We start from the raw sequence: 19,080 nt of genomic DNA, 5'->3' as shown, positions 1-19,080 counted from the left end.
CATTTTCATTTACATAAATAAAAATTAGGAAATTTTGGTAATGAATATATGTGAATTATCTTCAGAAGGCGGCTACTAGAAAAGTACGAAAATCGCATAATTCCTTCAAATATATCTCCATCTATGAATTTCTTTTCCCATTTCTACAGTTGTCTTTTCTATTTACACGAAAAGTTGACTCGTCTGTTTAATTTTCAAATGCAGATAATTCTGCAGACACATGGATTTATTTGAGGGCTCAAATTTCTACGGTGGGCTGTGATCCCAATTTCGTACTGGCTTTGATAAAAAAAATATTCAAGTTTCTGAGGCTATGATAGGGTTGGCCAAAAACAATGGCGCAGTTGACCCTTTAATATTGATGTTAGCTCTCTAGTCTAAATATATGTATTGGAATGATATCAGACAAAGTAGCTTCTTCTTCATGTCTGTGAAATGAAATGGAGTTTTACGTCCTACTTTTCTACACGTCTGTGGAGAGAAACTTGCAGGTTAATTGATGTTGTTCAGCCATGGATCTACTATTCAACGATCGCACAGAGGACATAAGTCAATCTACCAGGCGGTGTACATCAAAACATGAGCTATTCATTGAAATCAATGTACGTATAGTAAGTACATAATAAAGCGCCCTCAACTTCACGGTTGAGTAATGGGGGCAGCGTGAGACAGGCCCTATATATATAATATAGTCATTTCAAGGATTAAAGTGCGGAGAATGTCCACGCACAATCATCTTTGGTCTGAATTCTACTTTTCAATTCACAACTATTCAAAGTCAAATATTCAAATGTCATCGGGTTCATAAAAATCAAGGGATCAGTAGGTTTACACATGAATTTAAGACACTTCTTTTCATGACTTTGAACCTGAAATATTTCGAAATATCTGCCTCCAATCCAGCCTCGGAGATCCCTAAAACACCAGTGGTCTCTCAGTATTTCCATGGGCAGGTTCAGGAAATGATATAATTCAAATCAAGTGATAACTACGACGATCCCACGAATGTAACATAAAAAAATACTAAAACATTGCTTTATATAAATATATATATATATATAAACTTTCCAATAAGCAAAATGCCAATGGAAAGCATTTTTTTTTACAATAGAATATAATACTATATAACAGATCCACGAGCACGGACTTGTCATTCATTATATCCTCTTTGTAAACAATCGTTGTGATTTTTCTCCTACTTTAGTCCCATGGTTATACTAGGGTATATGAGCGACTATATTTGAAATACACAACTACTGACATTGACAGGATATAAATAAATCAAACATGTCCAACATGAATTTGAATGATAAAAAAGATTGGAATGTGAGAATCCGACCCATTTTGAAATATAAACGAAAGAAGGCACCTGAAGTTTAGCGTATGTCCATTGTTGTAGCCAGTGTGTAGAAAGTTCTGGCAATGTTCATAACAATTATAGAATAACATAAATAAAGATGTTTAAACATGAAACAATGTAAAAAAAAAATGTCTTTATGATAAATCAGATCCTAATCACATTTCTCTCATTTACTGGTCATCATTTTGACAAATTCTTCATAATTCACCTGTCCATCACCATCCAGGTCAGCCTCTCGGATCATCTCATCTACTTCTTCGTCTGTTAATTTTTCACCTAAATTTGTCATAACATGTCGTAATTCAGCAGCACTGATAAATCCATTACCATCTTTATCAAAAACACGGAATGCTTCACGAATTTCCTCCTCGCTATCGGTATCCTTCATTTTCCTAGCCATCATGGTTAAAAATTCAGGAAAATCTATGGTTCCATTACCGTCGGCATCGACTTCGTTTATCATATCTTGTAATTCAGCTTCAGTTGGGTTTTGACCAAGTGATCTCATGACTGTACCCAATTCTTTTGTAGTAATTGTACCATCACCATCCTTGTCAAATAAACTGAAAGCTTCTTTAAATTCAGCTATTTGTTCTTCAGTAAGTTGATCAGCCATTTTAATGTGTATAATCGAATTTGTATAGAAGTTGTACCGTTGAAGACTTTGATTGCAAATGGCGGCTATCGCTATGTACAACAAGTTGACGCACCTTCACCGAAATTTTGTTTTCACAACGTGGTTAAAAGCGCTACCTACACTGACATGCGCCCACCTGAGTATGAGAATAGTTAAGGGTTTCGTCACCTAGCGACACAGGTAAATCTATTTATAACACGCAATTACTGACTTGTTTGGTGGGTTGTTAAGAAGTTTTACCCGCCAATTGTAATCTATAGTGTTTGTCCTTTTATCGAGACCCTCGACTTATCTATATGAAATATAATCCAACAGGTACAATATAAAAAGGTAATTTTAGATTGCCACCTACCTGTATATACTAACAGTGACAATGTAGAACGATAAAACTTAACTATTTCATAAAACATAGACGTTCGGTTTGGCCTATAGATATTTTAATCAATAATGTATATCTAGCTGTTATTATTTCCAATTACAAGTAATGTATCTGTAATTAATATTGATCACCATGTAGAGGGAGCCAAAGTCAATAGGGCCTATATTTTGCTATATATAAGTATAAATATCCGACAATTTTATCATGTCATTTTCCATAGCATGTCATTTGGGTCAAGTTTCAAACATGTTATAGAAATGAAATCATTCATCAAATATATCATGATACATTATATTGTATATTATAGGCTACAATATAATATATTGTAGAATTATTATATATTATAAAATTATGTTATAGAATCTATATTATATAATTAAGATTATATTGAATCGCACGTCGTTTGTTAATGGAGATACACATTGGAGTAAAAGAAGGATACCCTTTTAGCATTGCCCTATTTAAAATGTATGAAAATGATATAATGATATAGGGCGACCGGATTTGAACATAGTCGACGTCTAAATCGGCCAAGATTTTACCAATCCACCGTCAATCCACAATCTGAACACGTTTAATCCGAATCGAGTGAAATATATAATATATATAATATAATCTTAAAATATATAGACACAGCTTTATACCAAAAATTCCATCATTCATAGCAATATATTCACCACAGGGTTTTACTTCAAACCATTCTGGATTATAGGAGAGTGTTGTTTGTAACCACATTAGGTCATCCCAGATACGATTAATAGTCTCCGCTATAATTCCGTTTCTCTTCCAGAAATCTTGAAACCTATAAAAGAAAGTGATTGTTGTTCCATAAAGCTGTGTCTATATATCGTACTCACAATTGCTAAATGCCATTCAAAGACTATAATCTTAAAATGTATAAGAATCTTTCAAACTTTCCATTATAATTATTATTGTCCCATTAATTATAGATACAGTTATTGCCTTGTTGCTGAGTCGGTCGAATATTTCTACCATAAATTTCTACGGCACCTATATGTGCCTATGGGCGTTGGCAGTTTTTATTCATAGTAGGCCTACAATTTACTTGCCAAAATAATTCTGTTATGAAAGCGGATACCCTCCATACTCAAAATAAATATTAAAAATTCCGCACATATTAAATAATTTAAAAATTGAAAAAAAAAAACTGCTGCATTATGGTTTTGTCGTAAAGTAGACAGTGTCAGCCTACGTCCTAGTTTCAATACAAGAACGACGTCACAGTAAGTCGGTGGCGTAACAATTAGAATGACGTCGTGTAGCCTACTGTGAGTCGTGAGGACATCACAGCAACACGCAGAATCTCTGATGGGGTAGACGATTTATCAGAGCTATGGATTTTGCTTTTGTTGTTAGAATTTTTATATTGAAACTGCTACTAATTGTTGGCTGTTATGCTGCACTTACCAAAAGGTATGTATATTACTTGAATTAATCTATCTGGGCCTATCCTGCAACATCCACGTTTTTGTTGGATCTAGGCTATTTTGACACAACAGAAATTCAGAAGCTTCAACTCTAAGTTTAATATTCTTGCCTCAGATTTAAGCTACTTCTACATTAAGACCAACTTTGTCTTTGTAAGAGTCGTAACGATCCGGAAAATATAGATAGGTTTAAACTATTTTCGAAAAAATACGACCAGGTTTTCTTAGATTAATGTTAGTATATCGTTCTCGGCTAATCTGCTAGCTTGGCCGGGCATCGCATGTGTGTAATATAGCCTAGACTAGGGCTGATCATTGCAGATAATCAATTGTCCAAACGTTGATAAATGTGTTGATTCAAAACTTGATTACTTTTATCCGATATTTTGATTGATAATCAGATGGACAAAATAAAACCTATCTATCTATGACCCCAGTACCGGTATTTGTTTCTTTTATAGGTTTCAAGATTTCTGGAAGAGAAACGGAATTATAGCGGAGACTATTAATCATATCTGGGATGACCTATCGTGGTTACAAACAACACTCTCCTATAATCCAGAATGGTTTGAAGTAAAGCCCTGTGGTGAATATATTGCTATGAATGATGCAATTTTTGGTACCGAGTCCGATACGGAGTGGCCTGTAAAACCAACATCACTAACATTTTACGAAACGATTACTCTACAATTAGAGGGTAGGTCATTCGTGAGCGTCGTATGTATCTCGCTATGTTAGACAGACATTACACATGCATGCGGTACAAAAAATAATAACCATTACGGGTAGGCTACTATAAATTGTTGTTTTTTCTTGAGACTAGATACGATAGATTATATTTATTGTAGATCGGATAGTTTTCTACATGGACAAATACGACCGTTTTTTGTGATTGGATAGTTTATCTCGTTTTGCATTTTGTAAGTCTAAGTAGACCTAGTACTACGTCTTGTTCTAAATTGGTTAGTTTTCTGTTTGTTCTAGATTGGATAGATTTCTGTTTGTTCTAGATTGGACAGATTTCTGCCGATTCTCGATTGGATAGTTTTCTGTTTGTTCTAGATTGGACAGATTTCTGCCGATCCAATAATTTGGATAGTTTTCGGCTTGAATGGATACAATCTGTGATAACTTTCTGCATGATAGTTTTCTTCTAAATTGGATAATTTATCTCTATTTGCACGCCTATTTCTTGTTCTAGATTGGATAGTTTATTACTGTTATCACCTTAATGTCGGCGTAGTTCTATCCTCCGTCGGTCTGTCAAATTTGAGAGCTGGTGTACTGACGGATTTTGACAAACTTGGTGTTAGTAACTATGAACCCTATTAAAAATCAGACAAATCGAAAAATATTCAATGAATTATTGTCATTGTTTTTAAAAATGCGTTGCGGACACGATAGACGAAACTTGGTGGAGTGTTTGTAATAACCTTAGGATAAACCCTATTGAAATCAGAAGAATATTTAATATGAGTTATTGCCCTTGTTCTTGAAAATGCGTTCGATTTTTGGTTCGTAAACAGCCAAGAAGGCATAATTCTTGATAGATTTAGACGAAACTTGGTGAAATTAATTAATATTGCCATAAAAAAAATTCGCAATGTATATTTTGTTCTAAAAGAATAGAAGGCAAATAGATAATTAATGTGGTCATGGATGAAAATGATAATATTTTGCTTCATTACTAATGAATATATATATAAGAAAGGGCATGATTTAAAAAAAAACCAGGGATTTGATTCACTAAATGGGCGTTATTGGAGAATGATAAATTATGACTGTTTACAATATTGACATTTTGAACAAAGTAAACATAGATAATGATAAAGTTAACAAGAATATAAAACAATATTTAATAGCTTACATATTATAACGAAAGTGGTTTTAATGATGGAAATAGTCGATAGGTAATTGACCGTGAATGTAACCCTTAATATTATAGCAGATATACTTTGCATGTGTAATTTCTCGACATTCCCTCCTACCTATCATTTTGAAATAGTAGGTCGTAATCACAATAAGGCAAGCAAACAATCGCAAGGTCCATGCTCTGGTCGTTTCATTTAGAACCCATAGGAGAAACATTTTGGTAGCTGCAAATGTAATATCTAAATCTAAGCCAACCGAGACACTCTTTATATTTACTCAATTGTTTGGATAGCTGATATTAAAATTTGTAGAATTTTTCTTAGGCTTATATATATTTGAATTTCCATTTATTTTTAGGTCTAAGGTTTAAATATGTATAATAACCTTTCAAGATTATTTTTTCACGAAACACGTTAGTTGTTACTTTCAATCACCCTATATAATCACGATATCTTTAAGGTAATTGCTCGGCATTGATTGGGAACAGAAATGGTAATGATAATATTCGTACATTACTAATTCTTCTGAAGAATATATTACATCAAGGTCCATATCAACTCCCAAAAATGGTGAACTATTATGACATTTAATTAATATGATATTGCTGTAGCCAATGTTATTTTTAATTTTAGATATTTGGAAAACATCTGAATTGTTAGATTCCATACCATTAGAATTTAATGCGGTTAACAAAACGACATGGTGTTTATTTTTCACAAACTTCATTTTAACATTGGTTCTGTGTTTAAATACAATACTGTCTAAAGATGAAGGTGAGCTTAAATTATGACTTCACGAATGAGTTCCAATATCCAATTTGCACCCAATTTGCACGATTGAGCCGACCTATTAGTGCAATGTAATCTTTAGAATAAAAAACAGGGAATCAAGACCATGACTAAGAAATATAAATACCCTTAACCCTCCAAATTTAAAACTTGGTCAGATGTATAAAAATCAATTATACATCTGATTGTTTTTAAGCAATTTCAGTTTGGCCGTTTTAGGGTGCATGGCGGCTTTTATTACCGGCTCGTTTTATATCTTCCGTGACTTTTACTAGAAAAAACGTATCAATCTTTTTACTTTATTTCAGAACGTTTCTATGTCACCAGTCACTGTAAACCAAGAAGATCTTTGTACAGAAAAACCAAGAATTCTTTTGATAAAAGACACCAATCCATTAGTATCAGAAGATTACAAAAATTGAAGAAAAGGAAAGCCATTCCTTCGTATTTGATAAAAAAGCAAATGAAAAAATATTTATCTGAGCCAGACAAACATCAAAAACAGAATATTCTCAAACTGAAGAAACTGTCCCCAAGACTTTTTATCAAGAAACAATCTAGATCAGATTTAGAAATCAGAAAACGGTCTAAGGTGAAAACTCCTCTTTCTCTAGAAGGGAAGATTTATGATCTAAAATCACCAGATGATATTCCTTGGGAAATTTTAGACATTTTATTGTGTATCAAAAGTCCTTGTATGGATCATGATCATGATCATGTTTGTGTTGTAGGAAATCATGTCTATACAATTCCGAAGTGGTCCATACCAAATACAACACGATTATCGGAGAAATCAATTCCTGATCATTCAATAAATGACAAGGAAGCAGAACACTTTGCTGATTCAGTAAATAGCGATGACGAGCTAGTCGTGAACAAATTGCCTGTAAAACACACCAACACATTCCAACCTATTAAACCTGCTAAAATTATTGATGTTGCTGATACAGTCGAAAGACCACAAGCTGTTTATATGGAGGACACAAAATCCCGAAAACATCAAGAAACCTCTGATAATATCCTGCATGGAAAGTGTGACAGGAAAATAAGCTTACCACAATTAATGTCGTCTAAACCACTGATAGATCCAATAGGATCGGAATCAACAGATTTAGAGGAAGATTACTACGACGTTAATCACACCACATTTACAGACACTACTCCAAATGCTCTGAAATATGTCAAAACGATTGTTAATGATGCATGCAACGAGTCGACTAACACTTTCAGTAATTTACAAAATATAGAGCACAATGCGTCTCCGTTAAATCTACAGTCACCAATCATCATCAGAACATCGCCTGTCGATGAAACGGTTACCAGTCTGGTGCTCAATGAAGATGAAATTGGATTACCATGTGCAAACTCAAGCTTCAAATCAGAAAGCCACGAGTTAAACAATAATGATTCTAGAGTATGTTTAGAGGACACCGAGCATAGCTGGATTGAGGATGACAGTTTCTTTTCATCTAAGGATCATTTCATCGATGACGACACAAAAAGTTTTCATGAAGTTGATTTGAACTTGTCGTCATATCTTCACAACGTTTCGTCTCGTTTACTGAAAGATTCGCAAGATATACATCACCTGAGAAAAACCCTCAGTTTCTATGGTGACGTAGTGAGTATTACGATAAGTTTATTACTGTACAACAAAGTCTGTGTCGTGCATTGATACAGAAAGCGGCTCAAGCGCCATCATTTACATTTTTAATTGCAATTCAGTATTTGTGACGGTAGACATTTATCACAGACATCAACTAATAAGGGCAGTAGGCTGAGCATATTTGAAATTTTGTTCCCAAACTAAAACTTCTTGTGCTTATTAACTCAATAATGAGTTGGTGACTAGGGACTATACGTAGAAACGAGTATAGGCCTATATAACAACTAAGGTTTGATCGTTCTATTTTTATAGCACAGTTTTTACAATAATTCATCCCCCCTACTAGATCGTATGTGGTAATGTAAGATAAATACATATAACAGCTCGTGCCCCAATAAGCATCGGTAAACTAATTGTTTTCAGCAGCTAACCTTTGTTAACACAATTAAATTTCATATAAACATGACAAGACATGACTGAAATACACATCTAGATTTATAGAATAGTCTGTTAAATTCGACCAATCAACCAACTATAATTAATTAACTTTTTTTTAAATTTTCAGTCAGTATTGGAATTGGGTGCTTCCTGGCTAGTTGGAGGACTACTGGGTCAAGTAATAGACGATCTAGATATATCTTCTCGAGCGGAATCATTAGTTTTCAATATATCAACTCGAGTTAATTCAGTCTTCAATACTACCAGATAATAAATCATACACACTTCTCTCCCTTGTTGTCATTTCCTGCCAATTCTGTCCTTCTGATAACTGATGAGGACAAATTGGTCAACACTATTTCAGTGACATTTGGGATATGAACATTGCTAAACTATTTCTGAACAATGAAACATAAAGACGTCTATGGTATATAATAGTCTATAATGGTATATAGAGGTGTTATAATATATTAAGACATCTCTGTCTTGTTTAATGGTATGGTGATATAATATATTGAATGGACAAAGGTGCCAGTTTGGGGGATTGATTTGAGCCTTTAATGTATGTAAACAGTCTCTAGAAGTACTAGAAATGTACGAAAATTGCATAATTCCTTCAAAAATATACGGTGTCTTGGTTTCTGCGCCAGCCTCCGACTGCTCCGACATATCATTTTGATATTCGCAATTTGGAAACCACGTTTTCTCCACGCTGACTGCAATAATGTTCTTATGTATAATGAAACGAAACAATACATACTCTTTTACATTTTTCAACATGAAATTTTGTGACTATAGCCTATCTATCGTATCGGTATGCCTTTAGATACAAAATGTTTAGCCACCCCACCGTGTCGAGTTTTATCGTGAATTAAAGCAAGCGTATCATGTTATTTCGTTGTATATATACATATGAGTGGATATTATGTCAGTGACTGCATTTTCGACTTTCTATTTTTAAAATACGAATTTTCAACTTATGCTAACCATTGAAATTTTGGATTAATATTTACAAAGAATTGTAAAATCATCTGATTTCTATATTTTATAGACTCATGTTAGTCGTGTGGTATATATTATGTAAATATTTCACATACAAAAATAATAAACGGTTATATCGCAAGATAGTCCTAGATCTGTAAAGGTTGGATTAAAGATAAGGGTCAAAACATTAATTGTTGAAAATAACTGTCGTGGCATAGGTAGGCTATGGGATAGCCTGGTATGTTTCGGACTATTTTGACCTCACAAAGCACGGAGCTATTTCATGCAGGTTATAGATATAAATAATAACTATATTTATAACTCTATGATGTCGACACAGTGGGGTGACTAAATATTTGCTATCTAAACCCATACGACGATAAAGTCACAAAATTTTATGTTGAAAAATAAACATTTTTTATTGTTTCGTTACATCATACATAACTTTCTATCTTGTTTAATGGTGTATATAGATGATATAATATATCTCTATCTTGTTTAATGGTATATATAGATGATATCATATATCTCTATCTTGTTTAATGGTATATATAGATGATATAATATATCTCTATCTTGTTTAATGGTGTATATAGATAAGATAATATATCTCTATCTTGTTTAATGGTATATATAGATGATATAATATATCTCTATCTTGTTTAATGGTGTATATAGATGATATCATATATCTCTATCTTGTTTAATGGTATATATAGATGATATAATATATCTCTATCTTGTTTAATGGTGTATATAGATGATATCATATATCTCTATCTTGTTTAATGGTATATATAGATGAAATCATATATCTCTATCTTGTTTAATGGTGTATATAGATGATATAATATATCTCTATCTTGTTTAATGGTGTATATAGATGATATGATATATCTCTATCTTGTTTAATGGTGTATATAGATAAGATAATATATCTCTATCTTGTTTAATGGTATATATAGATGATATAATATATCTCTATCTTGTTTAATGGTATATATAGATGACATCATATATCTCTATCTTGTTTAATGGTATATATAGATGATATAATATATCTCTATCTTGTTTAATGGTATATATAGATGATATCATATGTCTCTATCTTGTTTAATGGTATATATAGATGATATCATATATCTCTATCTTGTTTAATGGTATATATAGATGATATAATATATCTCTATCTTGTTTAATGGTGTATATAGATGATATAATATATCTCTATCTTGTTTAATGGTATATATAGATGATATCATATATCTCTATCTTGTTTAATGGTGTATATAGATGATATCATATATCTCTATCTTGTTTAATGGTATATATAGATGACATCATATATCTCTATCTTGTTTAATGGTGTATATAGATGATATAATATATCTCTATCTTGTTTAATGGTATTATAGATGATATAATATATCTCTATCTTGTTTAATGGTATATATAGATGATATCATATATCTCTATCTTGTTTAATGGTATATATAGATGATATCATATATCTCTATCTTGTTTAATGGTATATATAGATGATATCATATATCTCTATCTTGTTTAATGGTATATATAGATGATATAATATATCTCTATCTTGTTTAATGGTATATATAGATGATATAATATATCTCTATCTTGTTTAATGGTATATATAGATGATATCATATGTCTCTATCTTGTTTAATGGTATATATAGATGATATCATATGTCTCTATCTTGTTTAATGGTGTATATAGATGATATAATATATCTCTATCTTGTTTAATGGTATATATAGATGATATAATATATCTCTATCTTGTTTAATGGTGTATATAGATGACATCATATATCTCTATCTTGTTTAATGGTGTATATAGATGATATAATATATCTCTATCTTGTTTAATGGTATATATAGATGATATCATATATCTCTATCTTGTTTAATGGTGTATATAGATGATATCATATATCTCTATCTTGTTTAATGGTATTATAGATGAAATAATATATCTCTATCTTGTTTAATGGTATATATAGATGATATAATATATCTCTATCTTGTTTAATGGTATATATAGATGATATCATATATCTCTATCTTGTTTAATGGTATATATAGATGACATCATATATCTCTATCTTGTTTAATGGTGTATATAGATGATATAATATATCTCTATCTTGTTTAATGGTATATATAGATGATATAATATATCTCTATCTTGTTTAATGGTATATATAGATGATATCATATATCTCTATCTTGTTTAATGGTGTATATAGATGATATAATATATCTCTATCTTGTTTAATGGTATATATAGATGATATCATATATCTCTATCTTGTTTAATGGTGTATATAGATGATATAATATATCTCTATCTTGTTTAATGGTATATATAGATGATATCATATATCTCTATCTTGTTTAATGGTGTATATAGATGATATCATATATCTCTATCTTGTTTAATGGTATATATAGATGATATGATATATCTTGTTTAATGGTGTATATAGATAATATGATATATCTCTATCTTGTTTAATGGTGTATATAGATAAGATAATATATCTCTATCTTGTTTAATGGTATATATAGATGATATAATATATCTCTATCTTGTTTAATGGTGTATATAGATGATATAATATATCTCTATCTTGTTTAATGGTGTATATAGATGATATAATATATCTCTATCTTGTTTAATGGTATATATAGATGATATCATATATCTCTATCTTGTTTAATGGTGTATATAGATGATATCATATATCTCTATCTTGTTTAATGGTATATATAGATGATATCATATATCTCTATCTTGTTTAATGGTATATATAGATGATATAATATATCTCTATCTTGTTTAATGGTATATATAGATGATATAATATATCTCTATCTTGTTTAATGGTGTATATAGATGATATAATATATCTCTATCTTGTTTAATGGTATATATAGATGATATCATATATCTCTATCTTGTTTAATGGTGTATATAGATGATATCATATATCTCTATCTTGTTTAATGGTATATAGATGATATGATATATCTTGTTTAATGGTATAGTGAGTTGATATGATATATTAAGATCACACTACTGACAGCACAAGAAGGGCAATTTCTTGCATAGATCTGAGAAATCCAAACTCATTTTCTACGAATTCATAAAGTGTTCAGCTTTAAAAAGATACCAAAAGTTATGACAAATGTGCTTTTGTTTTGATAAAAATTATAAAAAAAAAGTGTGACTTTAAAATGGGTCGGGATGTACTCCTAAATGTTTGACTCCGACATTACATGGCCCTAAGAAATGACGCTATCACACCCAGCATATCAAATTTTAGAAACTGAGTAGGGACAGAATTTTCGGACTAACACTGACTATATAAAATCAATACGTTATTTGATTCGACAAATGCTCATCATGCTCAATATATTTTTGCTTTATTGAACTGAATGAACACTTCATATTCAAATGCCTTTTTCAAGTAATGAGTGAAAGTCAGAGAAGCCTAATTTGGGAGTTGACAAAGAGGAATTTTCTGAGACACAATCTAAATACAAATTTTGTAAGCCATTTATTTATCAAAAAACTCCTGGCTACATTTGTCATGAGTATTGACGTCATAAGATTCTAAACTAGACAAATTTACAATATATCTAAATAATTAACATGAAATGTATCACACCTAATTAGACCGTTTCTTTAAATAACTACTTCTTTAAAAAGATTGATTGTAGTTCAGTTGAGATCTATGCTTGGAATAGTTAAATTCAATATGCAAATCAGTGTCTAATTAGCATATTACGGAAATATGATATTGATAACAAGATATAGTACTCAGTGTGACCAAATATAGTCAATAATCCACAGTATCAATCAATACATGTACATAGTTGTTAGGAGTAACACTATATAGATGTGTGTGATATCTATATTTTAATGAGCGCTGTGAGAACTGGTATTCAATCAACTGATTGAATATAACAATAGTCTTGTTGCTATATACCTTCAATATTTATAGCAAAACAAACCCTACATTATCGTCTTGTCTATTTAAACTACCCTTAAACTTATACATGATTCATTATAGTTCTTTTCTGGTTTTCTATTTAATTGAATAACATGTGAGCCTTACACGGTGACTGAAAAGGACAAATCTAAGCAATGAATAAATAAATAAAAAAATTGAAATACTATTATATTCACATTATAACTAGGATAGAAAATGATTCTATATTATTGAGCACGCATACCATAATGTACTTCTTTGTTATCTAGCTTGAGCGTCCAGTTGCCATAGTTACCGAGTCAAAGATCAATACTAGAGTTCGATTCTAGTAAATAAGCCAAATTAATGAATACACAGCTCTCTCATCGTTGTTGAACTCCTTGAATATTGTGCGCACAATAACCGAGCACATGGACGGCATTTATGTCGATAACAAAGAAATATAACCGTCCTATCCATTTGAAAATGAAACAAAACACCCTTGACATGAAAACTTTGAATGAAATCCAGTTAGAGTCTGTAAATTTATCTTAATACCTCACTTTGATGTCATCATTGTAACGAATTCTTCATAATTCACCTGTCCGTCGCCATCTATATCAGCCTCTCTGATCATCTCATCTACTTCTTCGTCTGTTAATTTTTCACCTAAATTTGTCATAACATGTCGTAATTCAGCAGCACTGATAAATCCATTACCATCTTTATCAAAAACACGGAATGCTTCACGAATTTCCTCCTCGCTATCGGTATCCTTCATTTTCCTAGCCATCATGGTTAAAAATTCAGGAAAATCTATGGTTCCATTACCGTCAGCATCGACTTCGTTTATCATATCTTGTAATTCAGCTTCAGTTGGATTTTGACCAAGTGATCTCATGACTGTACCCAATTCTTTTGTAGTAATTGTACCATCACCATCCTTGTCAAATAAGCTAAAAGCTTCTTTAAATTCAGCGATTTGTTCTTCGGTAAGTTGATCAGCCATTTTTAGAAAACTGCGACCGGAAACCTAGAAATCGATGAAAGAAGAAGAAGACGAACACGAGCTGTTGTCTATCAAATTAATGATTTGACGTTGTTGCTTCCTAATTTTATATTTATAACCAAGTGTAAACGACTCGACCGGAACACGTTACCTTGGAAATCAGTGGCAATGTTCTGGGACTACCGAATGACGTCCCTGAGTTAAGCCTGGCTTTAAATAAGAGCTGTAATAAATTTGCAAGGAAGAAACTGCTCGTGGCAGGTCTATAGATCAATTATCTTCTGTCTTCATTCATTCACATATAATTAGCTTGGATATTGGAAACATGTCAATATTACGTCATATTAATATGTTCTTTTGTAAAATAGTAATAATGAATGCTGAATGGAGGTGTAAAAGGACATCACAATTAACATTATGTACGAAATCAATAATTGTGTAGCGCAGCTGTTACCAGTTTTATTTCAATGAGATATTGGTATTTATTAGATACATTAAAGCCTTTTATTTTAATATCAAGTCGACATTAAAGGGACATGTTTTCTATTCACAAATCGTACGTTAGTCTCAGAAACTGGAGCAAGCTAAGCTGATTAATAATAGTGTGCACAGCTCAACCCTTGATCCATGTGTATCCAGAATTATTCGCTTTTGTAAGTTAAAATGACGACTCGTCTTTCCTTGAGAGTACGCCATGTATAAAAAAGTCATTTTAAAGCAATAAGAAAGTGCAATTTTAAACAAAATTATCAATGGGCTCGAATCTGTATTTTTCTGATATAAACTACAATGATCAAAATCCAGGAATAGTTGTAAATCTTTTGATTGGATGATGTAAAAAATTTAGAAATTAGATGTAGAACTCTATTTGAAAAAATGTTGTGTATTATACACCTGTATACAACTGATTTTTAGTATTAGCAAAGTTTTAGCTCGGAACATTGGAAGCGAGAAGTGCGTATATGTGTCAATCCAAAAAAGGACTGTGTATAAATTTAAAGCTTAATTAAAGACATTTGAAAATAGTGAAATCAGGATGCATTTGAAATGGTTCAGGACAATAAACATTGACCCTTATTGTCGTCTTTTCCCTGTGTGCTGCATGTTCCCATAGGGTCGGCTAATAGCACACATTATTCTAGAAATAAGAATGATAGCTTAAAAGAATAAATACCATCTAAGAATAAAGTTTCATGATAGCTTTCTGAAAAAGTAACTTCTGGGTACCAATTTACAAATTCACCAGTTTACAAAATTATCGAATCTAAACTAAGGGCTGTATGCTGTGGTCGAACTTAGCGATCAAATTTGTATTTTTTATCACATCCTCAGCTTATTTTTATAATGTTTATGGGTGGATCTTGGTGATGTGTAAAAGATATATATAGTTTAACTACATTTTAATCATAAAATTGGACGGCGTGCATCTTAGTTATGGGCGCAGCCATATTCAATTAAGGGACATAACTCTCAATACATAAAATGATCAGCGGAAACACTGGACACTACATCCCTTCCCCCTTTAGATAAAAGAACATTGTCACTGGTTACATAATAACACTGAAAATTATTTGTATTCTTTTCAAGTTAAAATAAAATTAAAATGGATAACTGTCCACTTGATTAGATTTAAAATAGAATTTAAATCCTTTAACGCATTATTTAGCACATTGATTAAATATAATGTTACTCAAATCACAGTTCAGAACAATTGACTAGGAAATAATTAAAATTGCCCTAAACATAGTCATTTCGATAACGGGGTCTATTACGATGTCTTCTTGGGTTTCTTGTCATTGGTTGTGGAATGACTGGATTTGGTCGTTTAGCATAACTATCATCCTCGATGTCATCTCCAGAATCGGATGTTGCTTTATTGAGCTGATTTGACGTAGTTGGTAATCTTTTTAGTAACGAGCTGTTTCTTGCATAAACTTTGCCATTAGGTCGTTTCAGTGTAATCATAGATCCTTTAACATCTAATACTACGGATGGTTCAGCACTAAAAGGCGTAGACAATTTATTGACTTTATTCTGTTTCACTAATACCTTGCATGAGATCAGATGATTTGGCAAGAACTTTTGATCTGCATATGATTTCATCTTACATTTGGCAGCTTTGGCCAGTATGGAGTGACACGTGCATGATGAAGACCAACAGTTTTAGCATTATTATGATTGAAAATCTGCACCATTAAATGGGGGTCCATTATCAGATTTAAGTTCGTGAACAATTCCATGTGTAGCAAACATTTTGTCTAACTTTGGTATAATACAATGAGCTGAGGTTGATTTGATGATTTCTACTTCTGGATAACGAGAGTAATAATCTATAACCACTAACAGATAGTCTCCAGAGGGAAATGGTCCGCAAAAATCAGCACTAACATGACTCCAGGGTTGTGATGGAGATTCTGTCATGTGAAGTGGTTCTGGTTTTGGTGAGGTTCCAGTGTTTGCTGATTGACAAGGTATACAATGATTAATGAGTGATTCTGTATCTCGATCAATGTTGGGATACCATACTTTTTCTCGAAGTAATCGTTTGGTTTTAACAACTCCTTGATGACCTTCGTGAGCTATTTTGAGACAATTATCACGTAGAGATTCTGGTATTACCAATTTTGAATTTCTGAGGACAACTGATGAAATAACCGATAACTGTTTTCTGACGTTGTAGAATGGTTTAATGTCAGGATCAGCCTTATTCCAGATATTGGTGTTGATGGACTGGATCAATTTCTGCATAGCTGGATCCGTCGATGTAGCTTCTCGCATCATCTCTCAAGTCATAAATTTTGGTACAGCATTATTACCAATATAATTAACATATTCTTCTATGTCTCTATCAAAATTTGGTTGGCAGGATTGAGGGTGTCTCGATACGAAATCAGCAGGGTTGTTAGCTTCTGGTTGATATTCAACTAGTAAGTTGTATGGTTGCAAACGTAGTAAACAACGTTCAATTCTTGCTGTAGGTTTGGAAAGTGGTTTATTAAAAATCCCCTCTAATGGTTTGTGGTCCGTGATGATGATGATGAAGACTTTACATAGACATACAGATGATAACCATTTGATTCCCTTTTTAGTTAATTCTCGGAGAGAGTCGGTAATTATCGAATGATGTGGAATGAATCGGGCTATATAGTTTGTCATTCCCAATACGCTTCTAACAGCAGCAGCATCTTGTGGAACAGGTGCTTCTTTGACTGCAGCAACTTTAGCAGGGTCTCGAAATATACCCTGAGGCGAGAATGTAGATCCGAAAAATTCAAGTTTGTGTTGGTTGAACAAACATTTGTCGAGATTTAGTTTAAGATTCTTTTCACGTAGGCGTTGAAATACCATATGAAGAGATTGGTTGTGGTCAGTGTCTGATTTACCATAGACAATGATAACGTCGGAGATGTTCTTTACACCTGGTATGCCTGTCAAAACTTGCTGGATTATGTACTGAAATATCTCAGATGCAGAAGATAAGCCAAACAATAGTCTTTTGTACCTTCTTAAACCAAGGTGGGTTGCAAATGTTGTAAGGTAACGTGATGATGGGGCTAACTCAATTTGATGATAACCTTGAAAAAGATCAAGTTTTGAAAATGTTGTGGATCCATTAAGGTCATGTATGATTTCATCTAAGGTTGGTGTTGGGTGAGGTTGTGTGGTAACAGCTGTGTTGGCTGCTCTCATATCAACACATATTCTGACTGTGTTATTCCGTTTCGGTACGATTACAATGGGCGATACCCAAGGTGTCGGTCCAGATACTTCCTCGATGATGTCAGAGTCTTGAAGTTTTTGAAGTTCAGCCTCAACTAATTTTCTTGTATGGAAAGGAATGCGTCTCGCAGGTTGAGCAATAGGTTTAACTGTTTCGTCGATGTGGATTTGGAATTGGTATTCTTTTAGTTTGCCTAATCCTTGGAAACATCTTTAAATTCAGATATTAAAGTCTCAGACTTTGGTAGATCAGATGATATTGTAGAATTTACTTGAAGTATTTGAACTAGATCAAGTTCTAAACAAGACTTGTACCCAATAAGAGTGCTTGCTTTCTAGTCAGTGACATAAAATAGTGCCGTACATTGCTTGATTGGAGTTTCTAAAGTAGCATCAAATACTCCTAGGATTGGTAGAGGAATTGTTTTGGTATTATTTTCTGATATGTTTCCTTGTCGACGATATTGACTGATGCTCCAGTCTCATGATAACAGGAATGGTTACACCAGCATTGGTTAGATTAGTAAGCGGTTGCTTGCTGTTGGTTGGTGAGTCGACTGTGAAAATATATTCATCGGCAGAAGATGATTGACTGTCATGAATAAGATTGATAGATTTAGGTTTGGATCCTCCATTATTGGATTTCGACTTTGATTGGTTATATCGATTGGTTGGTTTAGCAAAAGTCTTGGTATTCGTAGATGTGGTCGGTCAACCTCCTGCTCTACAAACTCTTGCAAAATGATTTAACCTTCCACAATTAGAACAGGCTTCCCCTTTTGCTGGACATGGTTTGTCTACATGGGGCCAAAATCCACCACACAAGCCACCTGATG

General features: G+C 32.4%; 3 protein-coding genes across 3 annotated transcripts; 1 reads left to right on the top strand and 2 right to left on the bottom strand.

The window, feature by feature from the left end:
* Positions 1 to 1,022: 1,022 nt before the first annotated feature.
* LOTGIDRAFT_216228 (hypothetical protein) lies at positions 1,023 to 2,128 on the bottom strand. Its single transcript, XM_009057817.1, has one exon. It carries the CDS (start codon positions 1,974 to 1,976, stop codon positions 1,527 to 1,529), a length of 450 nt encoding a protein of 149 aa, XP_009056065.1. The 5' UTR covers positions 1,977 to 2,128; the 3' UTR covers positions 1,023 to 1,526.
* A 1,602-nt stretch (positions 2,129 to 3,730) lies between these two features.
* LOTGIDRAFT_161941 (hypothetical protein) lies at positions 3,731 to 8,799 on the top strand (the record flags this gene model as incomplete). Its single annotated transcript, XM_009057816.1, has 5 exons — positions 3,731 to 3,810; positions 4,286 to 4,521; positions 6,329 to 6,469; positions 6,793 to 8,105; positions 8,656 to 8,799. The coding sequence occupies 5 exons, from the start codon at positions 3,731 to 3,733 to the stop codon at positions 8,797 to 8,799; spliced, it is 1,914 nt and encodes a 637-aa protein (XP_009056064.1).
* A 4,153-nt stretch (positions 8,800 to 12,952) lies between these two features.
* On the bottom strand, positions 12,953 to 14,724 carry LOTGIDRAFT_203998 (hypothetical protein). Its single transcript, XM_009057815.1, has one exon. The coding sequence runs from the start codon at positions 14,522 to 14,524 to the stop codon at positions 14,075 to 14,077; it is 450 nt and encodes a 149-aa protein (XP_009056063.1). The 5' UTR covers positions 14,525 to 14,724; the 3' UTR covers positions 12,953 to 14,074.
* Positions 14,725 to 19,080: the final 4,356 nt, after the last annotated feature.

Source organism: Lottia gigantea, assembly GCF_000327385.1.
Source record: "Lottia gigantea unplaced genomic scaffold LOTGIsca_31, whole genome shotgun sequence".
Taxonomy (NCBI): Eukaryota; Metazoa; Mollusca; class Gastropoda; family Lottiidae; genus Lottia; species Lottia gigantea.
The sequence above is the reverse complement of the archived record's forward strand: the minus strand, read 5'-3'. Positions and strand labels throughout refer to the sequence as shown.

Coding starts and splice junctions, on each gene's coding strand:
- LOTGIDRAFT_203998 (XM_009057815.1), bottom strand. CDS start 14,524: ATGGCTGATCAACTTACCGAAGAACAAATCGCTGAATTTAAAGAAGCT.
- LOTGIDRAFT_216228 (XM_009057817.1), bottom strand. CDS start 1,976: ATGGCTGATCAACTTACTGAAGAACAAATAGCTGAATTTAAAGAAGCT.